We start from the raw sequence: 24,166 nt of genomic DNA on the forward strand, positions 1-24,166 counted from the left end.
TCTTCTTCTCTTCTTCAAATGTATTCCCTTACATGAGCACCGGTGGTTTGAGGGACTGTTACTTCTCTCTTTTACAATTTAAACTGCCAATTTTAATCTTGATTAATCGTTTGGTCTATAATAATGTTCATCATATTGTGTGAGAGTCCAAGGTGATGTCTTTAAATGTTTTGTTTTGTACCACAAACAGTCAAAAACCCAAAGATCCTCAATTTAACATTCATACAGGACTCAGAAAACCACAAAATATTCACATTTGAGAAGCTGGAACCACATAATTTTTTTTGCATTTTTGCTTAAATTATGTAAATAATTAATTAGTTGTTAAAATTGTTACTGATTCATAATAATAATAATAAGATTTGCCTCGCTTCCCACTTTGTGATGCGTTTGATGACATGGGTTTCTATGGGAAAACAGAGAACCAGGAGTGTAAAACTGTGAAATACAGAAATCACACACTGTACGGAGTAAGATAATTAAATAACACACACATAATAACAAAACAACAGTATTTAACATAATAAAGAAGCCTTTAATATGTTGATACTGGGAGTGAATGCATCTATCAGTGATGAGAGAGTTTCTACAGTAGTGGAGAGTAAATGGAGCTGGTGGAGAGATGACATTTGCTTAAACGGTTATAAGATGAATGTCATCGATCTGTTGGAAATACGGGTCATTACAGCTGCAAAGAATTAAAATGTAGAGATTAAAAATAATAGTATCCTGTCTAGCGTGCACCTGAGTCGTCTGATCTACGGTGTTGAGTCAACAGAGAGGTGTCAACACAACGCCGTCACTCGCTCTTCGCTTCAGTTTGCTTTTCTTGGTGTCAGGTGAAATCGTGCGGCCTATTTGACGAGCAGTGATTTGTTGGTTGTGTTTCTCTGTGTTTCTGGTGCGAGCGGCCCGGTTCCGCTCTTCATCATTTCACACGTTGCACGCAGAGTTTTGAATGATTCATTTCATTTGTTGTGTATTTAGCTTGAAAACACTAATAATGGAAACAACATGTTTAAAAAAAAAAAATCATCTTGAATAAATGTATGCTGCTCTGAATAATTAATAACACCTGGTTAACCCTGTTTAACTTCTCAATGTTGCCCAGATAGACTCTCTGGGCCCCTTTTTTTTGCCTTGTAATCCAAACTGGACTAAAATAAAGATCCCAGTATATTTTGTCATTTTTGTCTTTTATCCAAAGTGACTTACAGGCGAGGCGACACAATCAGGCATCAGAGGACAGTCGGGCTGTCACTTTTTCAAAAAAGTTTGAACAAATTGGAACTAAGTGGAGCTCAACCCACATAGCGTAAGGTGTCTGAGATACAGTCTGCTGTCGCTGTCATATACGACCAGTCATGGTCAGCGGTCAGAGAGAGCGTCTCTTGTTGTGTCCTGCAGCTGCGCTACATGTCTTGAGATCACACTGTGTCACACGAGGTTGTAGAGTTGACGTTGCTCCGCTGGTTTGATGCCTCCGCTGCTGCACTTGTGTGTCAAACTAGCTGCTGAGTCCTCAGATTTGTTGTTGTTTTTGTTGTTGTAGAGTAAGGCAGCTGTCTTTGTTGGTAATGTTTCCGTCTATGGTGTGGCCCCCCCAAAAATACTAATACAAGCTGCTTCTCACATGCTTTTATGTTGTAATTATCTGATTAGCGTGGCTTTGCTCGCTATTGTCTTTCTCCTTTTTTATTTATTAGCTGAGTTTACTGTCACACAGCTGCGATGGGTCAAACTGATCTGCAGGATCACAAGTCAGACTACTTCAAACCGTCTGTCGCGGTTATAGACTGTAAACTTTTGAAGTTGGAACAGTAATTTGTCCACATGTTCAAACTAAAGTTCTAATTTTTTTGAATAAAAAGTGACAGCCCTGGAGGACAGTGAGTCAAAAGAGCTGCAATATCACGTCTCGAGCAGCTGACTGCAGTGAGGAAGAGCCTGAGACAAAAGTTAAAATAAATAAATAAATAAAGTAAGGAAGTACTGCAAGTAGACAAACACATAATAAATACCATAAACAACAAGAAAGTTTCAAGCTTCTTGAACGCACCGAGGGAGTCAGCAGACCGTGTGGAGCTGGGCAGCTCATCCCGCCGTCGCAGAACCACAGAAGAATCTGAAAAGAGTCAAAAACAAAGCGGGTGATCACTAATAGCCCCCCCCCCACCCCCCTCCTCCTCCGAAAAGCAAATCCTAACTACTCAGAAACAGCACAGCAAGCAGCTACATCCTAACACTTAATACACAACACGACAGTATCCAAGCAACAACAAGAGGAAGTGTAGAAAAGCAAACTGTCCAATCAGAGCTCAGCCTGTGTAGTAGCTCTCAGTCCTAAACCTCTGACCCGGTGTATCGCTGGTTTCCTCCCCTCACCTTGTAGTTTCAGTCTGTTGCATTCTTTTAGTTGCCTCCCAGGTGTTAGTCAGGACCTAGAGTAAAGCCCAGGAGGTTCAGGATCAGGTCTCTGGTGCTGCTCAGGCCCCCGTGTGCTCAGTTAAGGCCCGGTCAGGTCCTCGTCTCCCAGCAGGATCCATGCTGATGTTTTCAGAGCTTCTGATCTCCAGCGGTCACGTGTCCACCGGCCGGATTAAAGTCTATTTAAAGAAGTCATCAAAGTCTTTCAGTGGAATGGCCAGTGCTCCATCGCAGATGTTAATCTAAACTGCTTTTTTTTTTTTTTTTTTTTGGAGAGGAAAGAAAATCTGTTCTGCTCCCCGGCCGACATCTTCAAGCACTCAATTAGATGAAAGTAAATCTTTTGGCTCAATCGGCTTATTATGTTTTTGTTGTTTTGGTCTGTTTATTTATTTTTAATCATTTCATCATTTTGACACTTCCTGTGTGATACAATCAATACAATCAAAAGCCACCCTGACAGGAAATATCTGCTTCGTTAAAGTGTCCTTGAGCAAGACACTGGATCCTTACCGGCTTCATGGATGCCTTGACCTTTGACCTCTCTGTGAATAGGAGCACGAGACCAGTGGGGATCAGTGAGGCAGCGCAGCAGGGAGGAAGAAGAGTTTAAGCAAGAGTCAGTCAGTCTGGAGAAATACTGATATTTGAACTAAACACCCAAACAAATACTCCTCTTCCTCCTCCTCCTGCCGTCGTGCTCCTTTAGAAGCTCCCCCCGCACCCCTCTAAATTCATGCGTTGCCAAGGAAACGACCAAAAGAGAAATAATCCAGAGAGATGCATCAGCTGTAGAGTCACTTCTGTTCCTCTCACACTTTATCAGGAGCGGGGAAAAAAACAGTCCATCGTCACTCTCCGTCTCTCTGCGTTCTCCTCTTCCTCACTCCTCACTCGACCTGCGTTCAGCGTCTCGTCCGTCAGCTGCAGCTCCCGGAGAACTGAGAGAACAAACTGCCTTCACCGGACTGACCCGACAGCAGATATTTACTCAACCAGAGTAGTTTGCATGTCGACTCCGGAGGAAGAAACAGACAACGTGTGAATTTATTGATTCACTGATACAGTTTGATAAGTTTCGGGATGTTTGTGTGATTTTTAAACAGCCGCCTGCTCAGATTACGCTTCACTAAACACGACAGGAACGGATTCGGAGCGTAAATGAACACGGGGGGTCTCGGTGAGACTGTCTGGGATCCAGTTTGGATTGATACGTTTAATAAAACAGAAGTGTGTGTGTTTGGTGAGAAAACACTTCTCTCTCTCTCTCTCTCTCTCTCTCTCTCTCTCTCTCCCATCGTTCAACGGCTCCGTCGTGTCCTCACACAGACGGCCGCTCCGATGACTTCCCCCCGTCTCATCCGTAAACATTAATGCCCCCTGCTGATTGGCTGGAATAGTGTTGTGTTTGTTTATGTGTTTACAGAGGCAGGACTGTGTATGAACACAGCAGAGCCTGAGGAGATATTCACTGAATTTAACAAAGAGTTAAACAATCTTCCTCCACAATCACTGACTCTATCTTTAATTGTTTGCTGCAATTAAATCAATTAAGCATTATTTTTTTCAGACATGGTGTATTTATCATAAACAAACATTTTTACACATCCTTACTTTTATGATAAATGATAAATGCTTCTTTTGGACTGATGACAGTTATTCCTTTATTCAAATACAGTTAAATAAAGTTAAACTTGGCTATTTGTAGTGAAATTCTCTGGCGCTCAGACTGGGAAATATTACAAAATATAAAACAGAAATTTCTTCCCTTTGAGCACTGATTTTTTTCATACAGTGTAGTTTATAAATGTATGTTGTTTACTGTAACAACATGTGATGGAGTTTTAGTTGGAAATGAAGAGCAGACGAAGCTAAAACAGTTTATTGCAACAGCAGAAACCAAACAGGTTTCACTTTTCACTGAAGAGGCAACAGACAGGAAACAGAGTCCTGTTTTTAAAACTATGAAACTTCCAGTCATCTCAACCATTTTATATATATATATATATATATATATATATATATATATATATATATATATATATATATATATATATATATATATATATATATATATATATATATATATATATATATATATATATATATATATATATATATATATATATATATATATATATATATATATATATATATATATATATATATATATATATATATATATATATATATATATATATATATATATATATATATATATATATATATATATATATATATATATATATATATATATATATATATATATATATATATATATATATATATATATATATATATATATATATATATATATATATATATATATATATATATATATATATATATATATATAATATTACAATACAAAATGTAATTTTGCACGGCTGAAATAGTGATAAACCAAAAGAATATATTTTAGGAAAAATCGGTGAGGTGAAAACTTGTTAAAAGATAAACATGTGAGTGTTCAGATCACATAAAGACATGTCACATCCTTTATTAGAGAATAGATGATGTTTTAACTCTTGACTCTTCCTCGGTTGGATGAAGGTCGAGCAGTTGACCTCAGCAGAGCAGCGTCTCGCCCTGAGAGTCAGTCTGGTTACTCTGCTGCTGACTCTTTGTTTAACACCTGCAGTCTTTCTCTCTCTAACTGGTGGAAAAGTTGACTTTACTTTGTTTTTCTTTGTTTGCTTTGTGGAGACTCAAACTGCATGATCACAAGTGAATCACGCAATGTAAGCAGAAACTCACAAGTAGATTGTTTATTGGACGGAGTTTGAAGAATCCAGCAAAGTGGCAGCGAGTCCAAACTAATCTGAAAGTGAAGGAAGTGAAATTATTATAATCCCTGTAAAGCAAAGTGTGATGTCTGATGTGTGGTCTGCTGTATCTTCTCTGGAGGTCAGTATTGATCACGTGAAATCCGTTAAATAAAAATATGTAATTTAATCTGCTGCGTTTTGCTCATCACTGATCGCGCCGACAGCACAACACAACATGTAACAAAATGATGAATTGATTAGTTGATTGACAGAATATTAACCTTCAAATATTTTGATTATGAAGTCATATCTTTCCCTCTTTTTCTTTGAATATATTTATTATTATTTTCTATTTCATCAAACTGTAGAAACTACAAACAGTGCACATCAGTCCCTCCACCCCAGGACACAAAAAACAAAACAAAACAAACAAAAAAACCTGCACTTCAGTCATATACAATAATCCAAAATTATCTCTCTACAAAAAGTCCATTAAACATTATTTCTTTTAACAAAACATTTACTGTTTTTTAGCATTTTCCAAATAAAAGATAAAAGGTTCACAACTTTAGTTTGGTCTTGAGGAAGAAAATAAGATATTAGATTAAGAAATAAATGATGAGTTGGAGGAGAATACTCTCCTCAGATATTATTTTCTGTTTCTCTTTGTCCTCTATGATAATAAATTAAATATATAAAATCTTTTGTCCTTTTCTGACAAAACAAAGACTTTGAAGACATGAGACACTCTGTGAAGTTGTGATGTGATTTTTCTGACACTTTATAAACTATTAACAATTAATATTTCATTAATTAATAGTGAAAATGAATGTCAGTTTAATCAATACTGATAACAATCACTAGTTGCAGCCTGTTAGATACCAGATTGACTGGATTGACTTTGTTTTTTTATTTGTTGTTTTGTCTTTGATTTGTAAGGCTTGTCTTTAAAAATCATGACAAATCAGACTTGTCCTCGTAAAAACCTTCATTTATTTATTTTTTTCTTGTTTGTTTTTTTTTCAATCTCTGGCTGACGAGTCGTCTCTGACATCTGATACGCTGCACCACATTTTAGTCAAAAGAGGACAGAGATGTATTTTAAGTTTAACCGGCATTGACGTCAGCCGGCCTATCGAGCCAAAATTAAAAGGATGCGTGACCCGAACTTCCTTCAGACATGGTTGATGTTATTCTACCCTCACACACACGACGGCTTGTTTTCTTCTTCTGTCTTCTCATCGGACAGTCAGAAGCACAGACGGACCGATATCTCTGGATATGTAGACGGACAGAAGGAGGTGAACATCAGATACAGAGAGCCAGTCCATCCATCAGACAGACAGTTGAATGGATAGACAGTTGGGAGCCGGTGGCAATGAAAGGGTTACCATGGTGACCACGTGTTTACGTCTGCCTCCCCGCAGCTTTGGCACAGAGAGCCAGTTTCCATGGCAACAGCCCTGATACCACCACCACCCCCCCCAACTCCCCACTCCCCCCACATCGAACTAAATGACGACGAGGCCGTTGAGCTCGCTGTGCGTGTCTCTCTCTCTCTCCCTCTCTCCCTCTCTCTCTCTCTCTCTCTCTCTCTCTGTGTGTGTGTGTGTGTGTGTGTGTGTGTGTGTGTGTGTGTGTGTGTGATTCATTGAGATGATTCCTCATACCTGTGTGAGTCCGTCGGCGCATCTGCATTCACGGCCTCACGACACAAGGCGGTCGCGCTCGTTCTTGCTGCATGAAAACGGCGCTTACACACACACACACACACACACACACACACACACACACACACACCTGCTCCATGTATTTCACACGCCGACTATACATCAAATATGATGACATGTACACATATCACGTTAGACGGAAATACACACACACACACACACACACGCCACATGGGAATTTGCGTGTAGACAAAAACATGCACAGACGTCACTCACTCAGTCATTCCAGATCGCTCTGACCTGGCATGTTAGTCCCTCCACAGTGCGTGCGCCCCCCCCCCCCCCCCCCCCCCGCCCCCCCTTTCACTGCTTTCTAAATAGAGCCGCAGCCGGTTTTTATACCCTTCATCACTCTCTCTGCTTTTGCTTCGCTGTCATAGGAGCCATGCGGTGATTTCTCTGACAACCTGCAACAAATACATGCGTGCATGTAGGTGTGTAAGGAGGGGGGGAAGGGGAGGGGAGGAAGGGGGGGGTGGGGGGGGGATCGACAGCTTTGAAAATCCTGTGTTGTTGCTACAGGCCCTCCGAAGGATGTCAGGGTGTATTTTCATCAGCCGTGTTTTAGCCGAGCTTCAACCTTTCTAATTCAGAACTCCACATAATTACAGTAATGAGCCAGCGCCGCTTCGTTTTTTTTTTTGCAGAGATCACTTCCTCTGCCAAGAAACGGTGCCACAGTTTGTGGCGGTGACTTTAGTACGGAAACATACGGACGACGTATAGTCTGTCACGTTACATACAGATGGACGGAGCCCACCAACAGCAGTGTTGGAAGACAGAGCAGACGGCGGACCATGCTGCACACAAGACTGTATATATATTTATATATACACACATGACTGTATGTGTATCAAACACTGTAGCAGCTGTCGGTCGATACCTGTAGTTATAAATCTAGATACAACCTTCCCCGTCCTGATCCGCTGATTGTTTTTATGCATGAAGTTTGTATTCAAGAGGCAGCTCACCGTATCATTAATTGATGAATTTAATGTGTATTTAATAATTAAAGCTGCAGCTACAGTTTGTGCTGAAGCGGCTGTGAAATTCATACCTTTTTTTTAGATTTGATTTTGCAAGGTTCTGCTGTTTCACCGACACCGATGCGGATTTGTTTTCCAGACCGAGGATGTGTTAGATGATGTGGAGCTTTTTTTATGTAGGAGTTTGATTTATTTGTTATATCTTAAAGTTATTTTTTGGGACATGACAGTTGCTGTAAAGGAAAGTAAAAGCATTAATGATTATTTGCTCCAATATTAATAACCTTTTCAGTCTTTATTAAGAAAATCTGTGTTAATCTCACTGGTTTAGGGTTAGGGTTTTGTCTTTTTATTTTTATTAAGTGTTAAACTCTATAAATATTGTTTACAAAGTGTCACGTCCACACTGTATGAGAATAAATGAGCTTTTCTATAGATTTTTCATCCATAAGAATAAACCTGCTTTAGATTCAGTCTCCAGCAGTGACTCTGATGCATGTTGACTTTCTCTCTTCTTGTGAGGCTGCAGTGATGCCTGTAGTCTTGATTCAGTTCATGTTTGGGACTCTACAGTAGGACGGTGCTTATTTAACAATCAGGACTCCAGAATGGGTTGCTAGGAGGGTCGGGCGATGTCTACTGAACTGACCTATGAGGTCATGCTGAGGAGAGAGATTGTTTAAAACCAAACCTGCTTTAAGTTTAGTGCTTTTCTCCAAGACTCGAGACTACAAGGCAAAACTACATCGGGGTTTAAGAAAATGGTTTTTTATAAAATTCCCCTCTGAAATTCCCCTCAAAAAATATGTTTTGCTTCCTGTTACTTCAGTAATGGATGAGCCTCTCTGTGCAGATTGATGTATGTGCACACTTTTTCACTTTCATCTGTTGAAACGGGGGAAAGTTTTTCTCTGTGCTAATGGAAAATCTTGGGTTTAAGGTATGTAGCTTTGAGCACGATTTGTGACATCACAACTAGTTCGGAGCCAATCATGGTCCGTTATGCAACTTCCGCAAGTGTGATGTGGAAACTTGAAGCCTTTGGTGCACAAACTCTGAGAATGAACTTTATAGTGAAGTAGGAGACTTTTAAAATGAACAATATTTACATATTCATGGATCTGAATTGTTCAGTGAGGGAGAAGATTTAATTTGAAGGATTTTAATGAGGTAATTGGCCTTTTTTTGTGGTTAAAACACATTATTATTCCAAGCAGAGTATTTTTATATATGTCTTAAACATGTCTGGAAGGGATCTTGTGTAACATGTTGTGACTAATCATACTCCACACATGAGCAAAGAGTGCGTTTGCATGCTCTTTAATGTCAGTCAGTATATGATATTTGTTAGTCAGTTACCTGCTTACATGCAAAGAGGTCTTCTGTATGTTAAACAGATGTTATTTTGCTTTTCTCTCTATGGAGAACACATTTAAGTTGTTTGTCAAATCAAACAATAAACTCTCTTTGTTTACTGAATAGACTGAACTGTATTGTCCTATCCTGGCTAACCTAATAGGATTCTTTCATATCCAGACATATGTAAACCATAATGATGTGTTTCAGATCCCTCTTTTAAATCTAAACTTTTCATACTTACCAAATTTAGCGTCTCACTCAGGGAAGTCTGGTTTACTAACGCACACTTGTAAAAAACACAAATAAGACCTTTTCACTCAGCAGAACACAGCAGGATGTGCTAAAATGCCAAGCTTTTGATACGTATGATGCTCAGATATGAAAATGTGAAGCTGCGAGAAGGCGTGAGAATTTTCTTCAGATGTGTTGCATCATGAACCTCAACACGACAGTTGTCATTTTCCACCACCGTGCAGGTTCCTCTTCTGTCTGTTCATTTATAAATCATGTCAACCTGCAAAAACTCTACTGCTAACAGTTACATGGTAGCGTTCGTGCAGAGCGCAGATGCATCCCATAATCTGCAGAAAAACAAACAGAAACTCTACCAAACAAATCAGAGTCAGCGGTCACAACAACACAAACAGTCATGTGGCCTCTAATGTAAAGTGCTCCGTAGTTTGCATCAGAAAGAAAACTCTTTTGGTGGCCAAGTGTCCATCAACGGCTTGAGTCGATGTAAATCAGTCCCACTCTGCTGTCAGATTCACTTGAGGACACACACACACACACACACAACCACACACACACAGCTTTTGTTGTTCAGAGCTGCAGCATCCCAGTTTATTGACTTCCCCGTCCGCTGTACGACCTTCAGATGAGGGGAAAAGGCACATTGAGGCAGTTCTTCCTGACACTCGGCGGTCATTCAGTATCGACCGGTTTAAAACATTGATAGATCACCTAATTGTTTGTTACTCTATCAATACTCTTTGGTTTGCTTGTTTGTTTTTTAGAATATAGTCAGTGTCTGTCCTTCTCTAGGTTGACGTCATGGTCCTTGACTTAGGTTTGCATGATTTTATGTCAGAAATAAATAGAAAAAGATTTTTAGGGGGTTAGGGTTATGGTTAGGGCCAGGGTTAGGGTTAGGGTTAGGGTTAGGGCCAGGGCTAGGGTTAGGGCCAGGGTTAGGGTTAGGGCCAGGGCTAGGGTTAGGTTTAGATTTAGGGTTAGGGTTAGGGCCAGGGCTAGGGTTAGGTTTAGATTTAGGGTTAGGGTTAGGTTTAGATTTAGGGTAAGGGCCAGGGTTAGGGCCAGGGTTAGGGCCAGGGTTAGGGTTAGGGCCAGGGCTAGGGTTAGGTTTAGATTTAGGGTTAGGGTTAGGGCTAGGGTTAGGTTTAGATTTAGGGTTAGGGTTAGGTTTAGATTTAGGGTTAGGGCCAGGGTTAGGGCCAGGGTTAGGGTTAGGGCCAGGGCTAGGGTTAGGGCCAGGGTTAGGGTTAGGGCCAGGGTTAGGGCCAGGGTTAGGGCCAGGGTTAGGGTTAGGGCCAGGGTTAGGGCCAGGGCTAGGGTTAGGGCCAGGGTTAGGGCCAGGGCTAGGGTTAGGGCCAGGGTTAGGGTTAGGGCCAGGGCTAGGGTTAGGGCCAGGGTTAGGGTTAGGGCCAGGGCTAGGGTTAGGGCCAGGGTTAGGGCCAGGGCTAGGGTTAGGGCCAGGGTTAGGGTTAGGGCCAGGGCTAGGGTTAGGGCCAGGGCTAGGGTTAGGGCCAGGGCTAGGGTTAGGTTTAGATTTAGGGTTAGGGTTAGGGCCAGGGTTAGGGCCAGGGTTAGGGTTAGGTTTAGATTTAGGGTTAGGGCCAGGGTTAGGTTTAGATTTAGGGTTAGGGTTAGGGCCAGGGCTAGGCTTAGGGTTAGGGTTAGGGCCAGGGCTAGGGTAAGGGTAAGGGTTAGGGTTAAGGTTAGGGTAAGGGTCAGGGTCAGGGTTATGGTTAGAGTTGGGGTTAGGGTTAGGGTTATTTTTATTTAAGTCATTAGGGGAAAGGTAGCCACCGGTTGTCATAGTTTACGCCGCCGTTCATACTGTACTTGCTCAATAACGGCGTTGAAAACAAGGCCAGAACAGCAGATTTTTTGCTCGGGAGCCTCGGGGTGTTTTAGATTAGTTGGCAGGTTGTTTCAACATTGTGATTCCATTTCAAGCCTTCGTCTGCACCCTACCGAGCGGGACACTTGCTCTGCACCGGTTCAAGCAGGCTGTTTTTTTTTATAGTTGACCCTTTTGCTCTGACCTTTCCCCGGGTTGCGGCTAAGCGGTCAGAGTTTACCTGCAAGGATCAATCAGGTCATGCATTTTTTATTCATTATGAAGCTCATTACACACACACACACACACACACACACACACACACACACACACACACACGCTGAAACTCATATTTGTAGAAGAAAGTGTGAGCAGATTTTGTAATATAATTTCTTAATCTCAGTCTTCTTTGGCAATGCTGCAGTCTTTAGTTAATTCAGCTTAATTCATTCAACGGTGTGTAAACAGAGAGCTGAAATAATTACAAAACAAGGCATAAGTTACAACGATTACAGAAATCACTGAAGAGGAAAAACAGGCAGGATTTATGATGAATAAATAAATAAACGAATAAATGAAATGTAAAGTAAACTGTGAACAACGCCCCAAGGATGCGGACAAACATCACCACATAACTCCAGTCGCCGTTAAAAAATCAAGATGCCGATATAAAAAACCCCCACAAATGAATTAAAACTACATGACAACAAACAATAACAAGAAGTCAGAAATGACAGAACAAACTAAAATAACACTGGAAACAAAAGCGCAGCAACAAATCAAAACCAAAGATTCCTTAATTTATCATTTATCCTGGTGCATTTTGGGAAACTGAGGCATTTTTTTGGGGGGGGGGATGAGGAGTCTGATGCAGCTTCCAAGTATAACTCGACTGCACCGTCACATCCTGAGCCAAGCAGCAAATACACATTAGCTAATGTTCCACAGCTGGGCCAAGGTCAAATCATTCCTCCGCTAAAATAAGATCCAACCAATCAATCCCCTCCGTACGTCCGATAATGAAAGTGATATTTATTAAAGCTACTGTTGGAGCATTGGAGCTTTGATCTCTTTTTTTTTTGTTGTACTTTCTGGAAATATTGGAGAACATTGTAATTGTTTATAAGGGCTTAATAAGGCATGTGTACTCAATCTAATGCAATCAATACAGCAGCCCTCGTTTTGTAAACATAGTGTCAGAAAAGGTCATTTTTCAGATTAATTTCTTTGGCTGTCATGTATTGATATCTGTAGCAGCCTTTAGTATCAGTCAGGCTTTTGTTCAGAACTGGGCGGCAGGATTATTTACATATGGGCTGTCATCTGGAAGTAAGTTATTAAATTTTAACTTGTCATGTTCATACATTTTTTTTTTTTCGTACAGTGCTAAAGACCTCTTTGATTCTAATCCTTAGTGAAGCATCACAGCCATCGGGGTGAGTCAGGGCTCTGCAGAGGACGTCGGATCTGACTGCAGAGTCTTAACTTGCATACCCCCCCCCCCCCCCCCCCCCCCCCCCCCCCCCAAAAAAAAAAAAAAAAGCTGTTAATGTGGCAGAAATTGAAGTCGCTGTAAGAAATGTACAGAATAAATGATGAAAACTGGCTTCATGCTAAATTTTTCTGTTTCTCATGTAGCCTGCAGTACATCAGTGGATGCAATGGTTCAATAATACCTGATTAAAATATTACAGAATTCATTACAAGCTGTATTTAACCTCTGGGGAATTCCAGTCTCAGTCGACGTGATATGAAGTCACCAGTGAATATTGAAGCGTTTTTTTGTTTTTTAAACGGATAGTACTATTTGCCCACATGCCGTTCTGACCTTGAGGTCCACCTACTACTCATGAATATTAATGGAGGCGAGTGTTTATGCACACAGCAGCTATGTATTATAATATCTAGAGCATAATATCTCGCATTTAAAGCTCTGCTTCACACTTAATGTCTTTTGAGCAGACAACCTGGTGTGAAAATCAGAGGTGGATGGTTGGACACTGAAGTTCCTTTTAGACTGTGACACGACAATAACCCTGTAAGTGTATTAAATGTCACATTGTGCGAGATGCAGATAATTAAATATTGGTCACAATCTGTGTCAAATATGAATTATAGGTGTCAGATTTTGAGATGATTGTGTGGTGAATCGTAGCTCTGCTTTATGAAAACAGAGACGTCATCATTTGATGTTGTGAAAATGCAGCAAAAGTCACAGAAACTTCTTTTTTTGTTTCACATCCATCGTTTTGGGTTTTGTGAGTGATGCGGATCTGAAGGAAAATCAGTGCGTTTCCCCTTAAACTTCATTTAACCTTTTGAACTCCACAATAGAAATGGTCAGCCAGTGCCTACACTGGTATTTTTTGCTTATTGTGATGTCATTTTTCGGAGTATCTTCAAATGCCTCATATCCCTGGAATCTGTACAACCTAAGCTAAAAGGTTATGTAAGTCAATGAACCATAGTAATTGATATAGATATTGAAATTGTGTCATATATTTTAAAAAAATACAAAAATTGGACATGTTTTTTCATCAAATTTTACTGAATAAACACACAAAACACATTGATCCAAAACATTTCTGAATGTAGAAACATGAATAAAAATATTTCTTAACATTCCATAAGTTATTTGAACTATGTACATTTTTTAGTTTTTGAGATATGCTCATTTTAATGAGCAGAGTGCAAAGGCCTTTTGTTAGTTTCATCTGCAATAGACATATTTCCCCAGTGCCTACGTTGGTATATTTGCTTATTGTAATGTCATTTCCCAGAATATCTTAAAATGCTTCATATCCCTAAAATCTGTACAACCTAAGTTAAAAGGTTATGGAAAACTGCAGGTAGCGGAACTCCTTTTAAGGAGTAGGGCAGTGCGTACAGTACAGACAGACTACAGCGTGTCAGTTAATAAGCTTATCAAGACCAAGAAAAGTCCGTTGTCTTCCCAACTGCTGGAAAAGTGAAGGGGGTTAGCCCTGAAGCTAGCAACAATGGGTTAGCTTAACCTGATGGTGCGGTAAATGTACAGTACTGACCACAGCGTGTCAGTTAATAAGCTTGTCAAGACCAAGAAAAGTCTGTTGTCTCCCCAACTGCTGGAAAAGTGAAGGGGTTTAGCTCTGAAGTTAGCGTAAATGGGTTAGCTTAACCTGATGATGCTAAACAGAGAAATAGCCACCACCACCACCGCCAGGCCAAACCACTCAACCCAGGGGAAACACTGTATTCTGATTGGTTGGCTTGTAGTAGCTGCAGTCACACTGAGAATTTTATCTTAAATTTCTGTCTCACTGTCTTTGGTTGCCAAAGCTCCAAGTGGTTCATCAGTGGACGAGTCTCACAGTGAGATCTAGGTGCACTGTTTTGGATCGATGACCAAAGATTAGACCATATTTCCCCTCATGATCGTTAACTTTCGTCTCTCCGATAGACCAAAATCGCACAGTGTAAATGAGCCTTTAGCCTGTATCACAGAAGTAGCCATGTTGGAAAAATCCCCCCTTTTTCACATCTCTTGAAGGTGATGGCAACAAGGGAAGCAGCAGCATATCAAGCATGATATCGTGTACGACTCTGTGAGGCACGATGGAAGAAAGCTGCCGGTCTGCTGAAGCACTTTGGAGGAGTTTAAGGGGGAATGGAGGTTGGATACTGTGGTTCAACAGTTTTGGGATGAGGATGATGGAAACAGTGATGTCACACAGACTACCCAGGACATGGATACACTTCTCAGTGTGTCGGCCTACCACAGTGTCTCTGAGGGTTGGAGAAGAAATGACCACGCTAGTGACGGAGTTCGGTCATCCTTAAAAATTTAATCTGAAGTAGATTTGTTGGCATTTAAGTCTCAAATATACCATGATAGTTTACATTACATGTGAACCATCACTGTGATTTGACATTTTGCAGTCATATTGTGATTGACGCTGATGTGTAAACACTGTAAACTTAAATAACATTTACTATTCTAAGCATGGGGGCTTTTTATGGGAACACTTCTGCAGTATACAGGAAGTGATGCGTTTCATGTTTCAGTTATTTTTTTTGCAGAGGGGTAGTAATATCTATTCTTAACTCCCCTGGGGTCCTTTTTTTAGTGTATGTATGCTGGGGGGGAGGAGGGGGCTCTTTCTCTACTGGATTCATGTAAACCACTTTGAACACAGTCACATGGTAGCAGCGCTGAACATCACTCCTTCATCACTACCGGCTGCACTGTGAGCGGAGGAGATGTCGAATCATCAGCCAGAAACGACCTGCCCTCTAACCTGCCAGCCTGCCCTCCTATGAACTACTTGATGTTTGGGGTTAAAAAGTAGTAGAGATACACTCGGTGGCACAGCTCTTTGGGATGTGTAATAAAAGGCTGTAACGTCCCGGGGTTGATGGAAGAATTTTCTGCATATTAAGTTTTTTTTTTTTTTTTTTTTAGTCACGTTGCATGATTCACACATCAAACAGCACGTGCCCAGAATGTAATTTAGTGAATTTTCCTCACCATGGTTCACTGTTTGCTGCCCCATGATTCATTAAATCTTCAATTTGGTTTACATAAAAAAAAAAAAAAAAAAAAAAAAAAATCAAGAACCCGTGTCTCGACAATAATGTCTTCCTCTCTCGTCTCGTCCTCGCCATCTTTACTGACTTTCTCCTTCTTCTTCTCCACATTTATTTCTCATCCTGTTAGATAATCAGTCTCGCCAATCTTATGTTTGAAGTTAAATTTAAATTAGATTTAAATAATTTAAATAAAGGGTATTTCCAACATGTTCAAACCTGCATTAAGTGTTTTTTTTGGGGGGGGGGGGGGGGGGGGGTGGTGGAGGAGGATCTATTTTGGGCTCCACAAACTTCTGAGAAAAATATGTCTTCTTTAGCTTTGGTGGTATTTCTCTCCTTTCACATTACACATTTGATCCACTGAAATGTTAAATGTGTGCAGCTGAATAATGTTAGTTCTACCACGAATACTGAAATAATGTCCAGCACAAACAAATAAAAGCTGGTCCCTCTGAGCTGTTGCTTGAAGGGCTTTTTAATGTTAACATCTGTGCAGAAAAAACTGTTGAGTTTCTTTGACCGTAACTTCAATGCAGAGTTCATTTCTGACAGCGAGTTTTGATTTAGTCACAGTCTTTTGACTAAAACGTCATTTAATTTTAGTCGTCTGAATTGTTTTAGTTTGTCTAGTTTTAGTTGACGAAATATACACAAATAAAACCTCATCTCATATAAAAGAAAGAAGAACATGGCCTCGCTTTTTCTGCAAAATTTCGTCTCAGACAATAACAAAGTAACACCAGTACGCATTAGGCCTGCTCCCCCTGAATAATTGGATATACTCTACTGTCTCCGTCATTAGAACAAAGTCCTCATCTTCAGTCATTGTGACCAGTAATCCTGTGCACCCAATCCCATTTAGCTATGCTCTTCCTCCTAGAAGCACTTAGAAGAGCTGTTGAAATATTCTGCTGGGATGCACCGGCTTTATTTGCACTCAGTCGGACTCCGTCCTCGTCATCGGAGGTCTTTCTGTATCTGTGAGGTTGAATAAGGGAGAAAAAAAAAACATAATCAAGTTCTGATTTTTCTCTCTCTCTCATCCCCCCCCCCCCCAACCTCCCCGTCTCTCACTCATCAACACACACAGCTCCAGGCTGTCTCTAGGCTGCGTTTCTGCTCCTTTTTCTCCTGTCATATGTCTGACATGACGGTGTAAACATTTCTTCATAGGTGCATTTTTCTGTTTGTTACATATTTGTTTTCAATTTTACACTTATTATCTTTAATGTGTCAGTCAATCTTTAAATTTATGATCTAAGATTAGCAACTTCTCTAATCAGTAGTTACAAGTTTAGCAAAAACACACCAGCTGGGGTTAGCTGATACAATAATGTTAGCTTTAAAAAAACAAACAAACATTTAAGCATTCTTACCTTTGCATGAATTTCAGGTGTCTTTACTGGTTTACAAAGGGTCTTGTTTCCCTTGACGTCAAATGTGAAATGTATCTATATGTCTGATCTCTTCCCAACTCGTCTCCTTAACAACTGTCTTGTTTTTATTTGTTGACCAAAGTGTCAGCAGATGTTATCGTAGTTTTTGCATCATAAATTAGCTTTAATTAAGTTATCGTCTTGTTTTCATCAGTGAAAAAATGTTGTTGATGAAAATGATTTGTCCACGAAATGAACACTGCTTCAATGTTTGAGAAAACGCTTGAACTGACTGCAATTAATCAGTGACATTTAATGAAACAAATTTAATTTATGACACATTTTTTCTTCCTCAGATGTTCACTGGCCTCCTGAAGCACACGCCACCTCCGGCCTCCGCTGCAGCAGCCTCCTCCTCTGCCTCGGACCAAAACAGTAACGCACAAACTACAGTTCCCACAATCCCACGGGGACACCTGGTCGTGGGCCCCAAGGACCAGCTCCGCCTCCTCACCCCCGTGGGCAGCACGGCGACGTCTAATCACTGCACGGTGGCGGGGGCCCACGCCGCTAAGCACTCCGGAGGAGCCCCGCGACCTCCTTCCTCCCTGAGCGAGGAGGACGATGGAGGAGGCGGAGGTAGGGTGAAGAAGAAACGAAAGAAAAAGGACAAGAGAGGGCGGGAGAAAGGAGGAGGGGAGGCGGAGGAAAGGGAAAGCAGCAAACCAAAGAAACGAAAGGAGGAGAAGGAGGCCACGGTGGTCACGCTGAGGAAGTGCATGGAGCCCAAGGAAGCCAAGGAGCGAAAGGAGCGCAGGACCAAGGGGAGGGAGGGCAGGAAAGAAAGTGTAACGGAGCTAAAGAATGTGGCGGGGCGGAAATCGGCAGGTGCCGCCGTGGCCCCCGGGCCGGCTGAGGTGCCCGTCAAGGTGCCTGGCAAAAGAGGAAGGAAGCCGAAGGTCAAAATCCTACCTCCTGTACCCACAAATCAAGGTACGCACTGACTGGAGTGTGGTTTTTTGAGTGTGTGTGTGGGTTGTTGTAGTGTGTGTATATAGAGTTTGTGTGTTGGTGATTGTTTTTAAGTGGTTGTGTGTTTGAGTGGAGATTGTGTGTGTGTGTGTGTGTGTGTGTGTGTGTGTGTGTGTGGAGTGGGGAAGGGTTGAGGTTGTCGTGTGGGAGGACGTTATGATCATTTAAACACAGAGGTTCAGTGTTTGATCCAGGATTGTCTGGGTGGGAGTTAAATGTGCCCATTAATTACTTTATACAAGAATTGATTATAGACATACTGTACTGGCAATAAAAAGATAAAAATAATTATCTTGATATAATTTTACTCAGCAGAAATATAACAAATGTTTGATATAATTAAGCTGAGAGGCTGGGTTGGCCTGCGCAGGCTAACCACGGCAGCTAACGGTTGGGTTTTCATACTGCGGAGCCGTGCAACTAATTCACTGAGCTTCGCCTCCATCATGGCAAATAAACTACATTTATTACATGTATCATTATCACTAAAGGAGGCAGAAGAACAGCTAAACATAAGACACACTGAGCAAGAGAGAGCAGGACAGTTAGAGGGAGAGAGGGAAGCTATCGCTAGCTGCTAAGCTAAAGGAACTAGCGGATCTGAATAGCTTGTAAACAACTGTGGGATTAGCAAGAAAGTTGCTGAGTTACACTCAGGTTATCATGTGTTACTGGACATGTAACTAACTTTGCAGTCATGTGTGCTGTATCACACTGTAGCAATTATTTTTTTCATTTAAGACATTTATTTTGTTGAGGAAAAAAGACTTTTTACTATAATGCATATTTTGATGTTGAAAAAAGATTTTATCATTATAATTGTTTTGAATGTTCTACCTCAGATTTGTGATATGTTCCTGTGTTTTGCAAGTGTTTGTCATGTTCTGACCATAAAGAATAGTTCAACTTTCACTCAGGGGCAAACATCTGCTTTTAAACTTGAAAGAAATAATGATTTGTAGATTGTCAGTCATCCAGGTTGTGGTTCTCCAACAAGGGTTGAATCGAGGGCAACTGGACTTGGTTGTAGATACTTGAAGACGTTTCGCCTCTCATCCGAGGGGCTTCTTCAGTTCTAACTTACTGGTGGGGAGTCCCGGGTATTTAACCCCTGTGGGGTCGTTATCAAGGTCACTGACACCACTTGGTCCGTTTGTGCTCCTGGCTGTCGTAACGACAGTCGTTTGTCGTCGGAGTCACCTGAAGTCACCTGAAGTGTAAACAACAGTTGTTGGAGTTGTCACATGAGGCCAAATGTGAACGGTTGTTAAATCTCCTGGGAAGGGATGAAAGGACAGTGTTATAAATGGGGAATAAGTGGTGTGTTCTGTGGCACTGTACAGCAGGAGGAAGAAGCTGTTTCTACTTTATAGGAACAGTACCGAGCCACTGGTTTAGATATGTGGACGACACAAACCTTCACAGAACACATTAACTCAGTGGACAGTAACATCAAGTTCAAGCTCGGCCTTTTTGGACTGTGCCGTACACACTGAAGAGGACAGGAGCCTCCATATCGGAGTAAACAGGAAAACCAACACACGCAGACTAATATTTACCCTTTGACTCACCATCCACTGGAGCGTAAGCTAGGAATTATCAGAACCCTGCACCACCAAGCTAATAATGTACCAACAAGCGCCCAAGGCCTGAGAGAAGGAGGACAAACACCTGAAGGCTTGTGGATACTCAAACTGGATCTTTGTGAAATAACCACAAGATCCAGGAAGAACAGCAACACTGCAGGTGGTGAAGACAAGAAGAATAAACACAACAACATCATCATTCCTTACGTTCAGGGCTCGAAATTAACTTTTTTCTTCTGTCTCGAATTCTACTTTCAACTGTCTCAGACTCAACGACCAATGTCCCAAACTGACGTTCTTTTTTTTCATTCTACATCATAAATAGAGTTTAATAACTTTGTTTCAGTGACTTGTAGGGGTGCAACGGATCGTAGTTGATCCGTGATCTGTACGGATCGCCCCCCATGGTTCGGCATGCATGTGAACTGTGGATTAATTGCAGACTGTAATTTCTCATTTAAGACAAAACAAACAAACTGCTGTAAGTACAAGTCATGGACAGACAGCGTGTCACTAACAGGGATTTTGAAGAGCAACAACCAAACCAGCATCTAATGGGTCTGAAGTGACAACGTTATTTACATGCTGTTGTAATGTGCTGCAGATGAGCAGCTAATTAGCCTTCTAGCTGCTAACTGACGTTAGCGGTGAATGTTTGTTTGGTGGCTCGTTCAACAAACTGGGCTGCAGGACAAGACGTGTGTTCACGATGTGGACACAGGCTGTTGTTTCATTCACTACCATGTTTAAAAGAGGAAGGTATCAGGCTTCATATTGCAATTTAATTTAACAATCGAGCTTTGAATATTTCATATATTTTAAGATTTTATTGAAACGTTGGACATCTTGAATGTTGTTTTCATTTAAGACCATGAGTTTTGTGATCCGTTGCACCCCCTAGTAATTTGCATCACTTCATTGACTCACTCTGGTTCACCGTGGAAATTCTCAACATCAATTTGTCTCCTTAATGCTGACCCCCCCCCCCCCTAAAGGAGAAGTGTTTTTAACGAGACCAAAGGCACAAAAGGACTGCAGTCTTTTACAATAAAATGCTCTGTTATCACATCTGTTTTTATAAGATTGTCAGTCTTTTGGTTCACATCTGCTGTTGCTGCTTTTCTGCCGGAAGAAGCAGCAACATCTTGTATTACAGATTGTTGTGATATATGGTTATTGTGGGAAAAACATTGCGATAGTGTCGTATCGTGAGTTCATCTGCATCCCTTTAGCAGGGATGTAGCTATGATCCCTTCCCTTACTGTCCTCCCATCTGCAAGATGTGTGTGTTAGAATACATGAACAAGTCAAGGTGCCTCTGCTGGGAATTGAAACAGGTCTCTGCAGTTTGTTTGCTTGCTAGCTTTTGGTCAGTATAATAGAAAATGATGGAAATAATCAGATCCAGGTAAAAAGTGGTTAAAGTTATGTTGAAAGTGACATCAAACCCTAAAGAGGATCTTTCCTTTCCACTCCCCTTCTCCTCTAGCAGCACCTCCTCCTTCCTCAGGACACTCCACCAAGGTCCAAAGGCAGGTCCACGCCACCCAAGGCCACGGCAAGAACCACGGCCAGGCCAACAGCAAGACTCCAGTCCCCACAGCGCCAAAACAGAGAGGCCGAAAACCCAGGTAAGACATTCTGACCGGCAAAGCAATTCAGGGCAAGAGAGAGAGAGAAAGAGAGAGAGAAATGCATAATAAGAAGAGAGGAGAGTAGAAAGAAGATTTAAGTGGGGGAAAAGAATTTAGATGAAAAAGCGAAAGAGGCTGCAAGCCCTAGAAGTGGACATTGATGGAGTAAGGTGAACGAGGCAGCAGTAAACCTGTCATCCCCGACAAATTATACACTTCTTTTCTGGGCGTCTCGGTAACAAATATTTCACTGTAGGGCTATATTTTGGATTTTTTTTTTTTGCTTTATTGAGGAGTCAGAAAAGATGAGAAGGAGAGTTTTTTATTCAGACCCTAGACAACATGAATACACGGTATGAGTGGCACCTTAGCAGAATGAGCCACTCAAAGGAAGATTTTGTCATATTGGAAATGTGATGTAAGACTGGATGGGCTCCTTCAGGTTTTGTTGAAATTGGCTCTTAGATGTTGCGAAGGATGAGGAAACGAATAGATGAGGGCCTGAAAACACAGAGATGTTGACTTGATAAATGACTTGGAGACAAGTTAATATGTATATATCTGATGTAGATGCATGCAGATGTTATTTATGATAGTTGACCTCTCTGTGTTTGGGGTACCTCCAACCACCAAACCAAACCAGTATCCAACCTGTAACCGTTTTCAACTGCAACCAAAACTTAATCTCAAGGGTTATACAAAGAATACCAGTCACATTGCTTCTCTCCATGACCCTTGTCAACAGAAACAAACAGTTTGTCTTCATTGGGATTTTTTTTCTTCCATGTTTAGATAAAACAGAAAAGATTTGTCTTTTCATGGCTCCTCTGTCTGTCTTCCTCAGTACCTTTCTCTTGCTATATTCCCCTCCACCAAAGTATTAATCTCTTTGTTCCTGTTCCTCACTCCTCTTCGTCAACCCACTTCAGAAAAGATAAGTGCTCTTTATCAGGTTGAAAAACAGAGACAAAAACAGTGGTGCAGTGACATGTCTGCCGTAGACGACGATTAAGTACAGATGGGTGACAAATTAAAGGAAAAACCAGTACAGGTCTGAATGCTTTAGGGCTGTAGTCAACCATCGTACATAATCGTCAACTAATCGATTAGTTGCGGGTGTGAACTCAGCAGTCACACATTTCTCCGTTCTCTATTTCTCTGTTTTGTGTCTTCAGGTTAGGCTAACCCATTGCAACCCACTTTTCCAGTACATGGGGAAAATATAGACGTGACTTTTTAGCATTTATTAACTGTTACACTGGAGTCTGTACCCTACATTTACTGCCAGACCGCCGACTTACTTCCAACCTTTTCCTCTGCTCAGCTCGTATCCACCGTCACGTTCCTGCCGCTCGCTCTTTCCCCACTCGCTACGCAAACATACTACGCAATGCTGTATTCCTTAACGGAGTTACGCTACCAATAGTTTCCCAGGCAACGACACAGAGGTAGACTCACGTACCAGAACCGCGCAGAGACTCCTAAACGCTATTGATTTCTGAATGAATGGATATTTGGCGTTATATATAGGAGATACACTGATTCAGTAAACGCTCGGTAAAGGTTGAGTACAGTTAGACCCAGCAGTCTCCGTTAGGTTGGGCGAGTTCAAAGTTCTGAAAACAACAGGGGTGTTTCTACACCCCCGTTTTCACGGGTAATTTGTAAGTCTGACCCTCCCGCTGCAGGAAATAATGGATTACTCCTGGAAGGCTGTTGATGTAGCACTTTTCTCCTTATGAAAGTAACGCGGCGATTATTCGACCAATGAGAATTTGGTCGGACGAGAGCATATCGACCAACTAATCGACCAGTCGACCAGGAGATTACAGCCCTAGAATGCTTGACCCCTACATTGATGGGATCTGGTGGCTCTGTTATGCTTTGGGGGGCATTTTGCTGGTTTGGATCCACTTGTCCCCTTAAAGGGAAGGGTCACTACAAATCAATACAAAGTAGTTGTGAGTCATCACCTTTATCCTATGATGAAACATTTCTATCCTGATGGAAGTGGTCTCCTCCAGGATGACAATGTCTCCATCCAAAGGGCACGAGGGGTCACTGGATGGTTTGATGAGTATGAAAATGATGTGAATCATATGTTACGACCTTCACAGTCACCAGATCTCAACCCAACTGAACACCGATGGGAGATATTGGACCAACGTGTTAGACACCAAACACCAGATAAGGGAATATCTTTAGTACGGACGGTGTTCATCCCTCCAGTAGAGTTCAGAGACTTGTAGAATCAAAGTGCACTGAAGCTGTTCTGGCAGCACGTGGTGACCCGACACTTCATGTTGGTTTTTCCTTTAATTTGTCAGCCGTCTGTCGTAACTATATTTTACTTTTTGCCTTTTAAGAGCAACTGTTAAACAAATGGAAGCTTTTCAACAGCTAATAGTTTTCTTAACTTTACTTTTTTTTGCAGCTCAGTTGGACACACATCAAACATAAATGTCTGTTAAAGGGAAACTATTCTACTCTTACTGACCACAGAGATTAATCTCTATAAGTTGATAGATTGTTACAGATTAGATTCTCTCTCTGTGTCTCTTGGTTGTTGCAGCGTTTCAAAGTAAAATAGCTAATTATTGTTTTCATTTTACATCA

At 41.2% G+C, this 24,166-nt stretch overlaps 1 protein-coding gene across 4 annotated transcripts in view; it reads left to right on the top strand.

Annotated features, from left to right (window-relative positions):
• The window catches only part of chd6 (chromodomain helicase DNA binding protein 6), a 105,740-nt gene that overhangs the window by 29,300 nt on the left and 52,274 nt on the right, over positions 1-24,166 (top strand). For 3 of the 4 annotated variants that reach the window (XM_067586289.1, XM_067586290.1, XM_067586288.1), the window contains exons 3-4: positions 17,655-18,291; positions 21,406-21,547. In XM_067586289.1, the coding sequence (XP_067442390.1) occupies positions 17,655-18,291; positions 21,406-21,547 (779 nt within the window). The remainder of the gene's footprint in view (positions 1-17,654; positions 18,292-21,405; positions 21,548-24,166) is intronic. The other variant, XM_067586291.1, reaches the window with a different exon arrangement.

Source organism: Thunnus thynnus, chromosome 4 (genome assembly GCF_963924715.1).
Source record: "Thunnus thynnus chromosome 4, fThuThy2.1, whole genome shotgun sequence".
Lineage (NCBI taxonomy): Eukaryota > Metazoa > Chordata > Actinopteri > Scombriformes > Scombridae > Thunnus > Thunnus thynnus.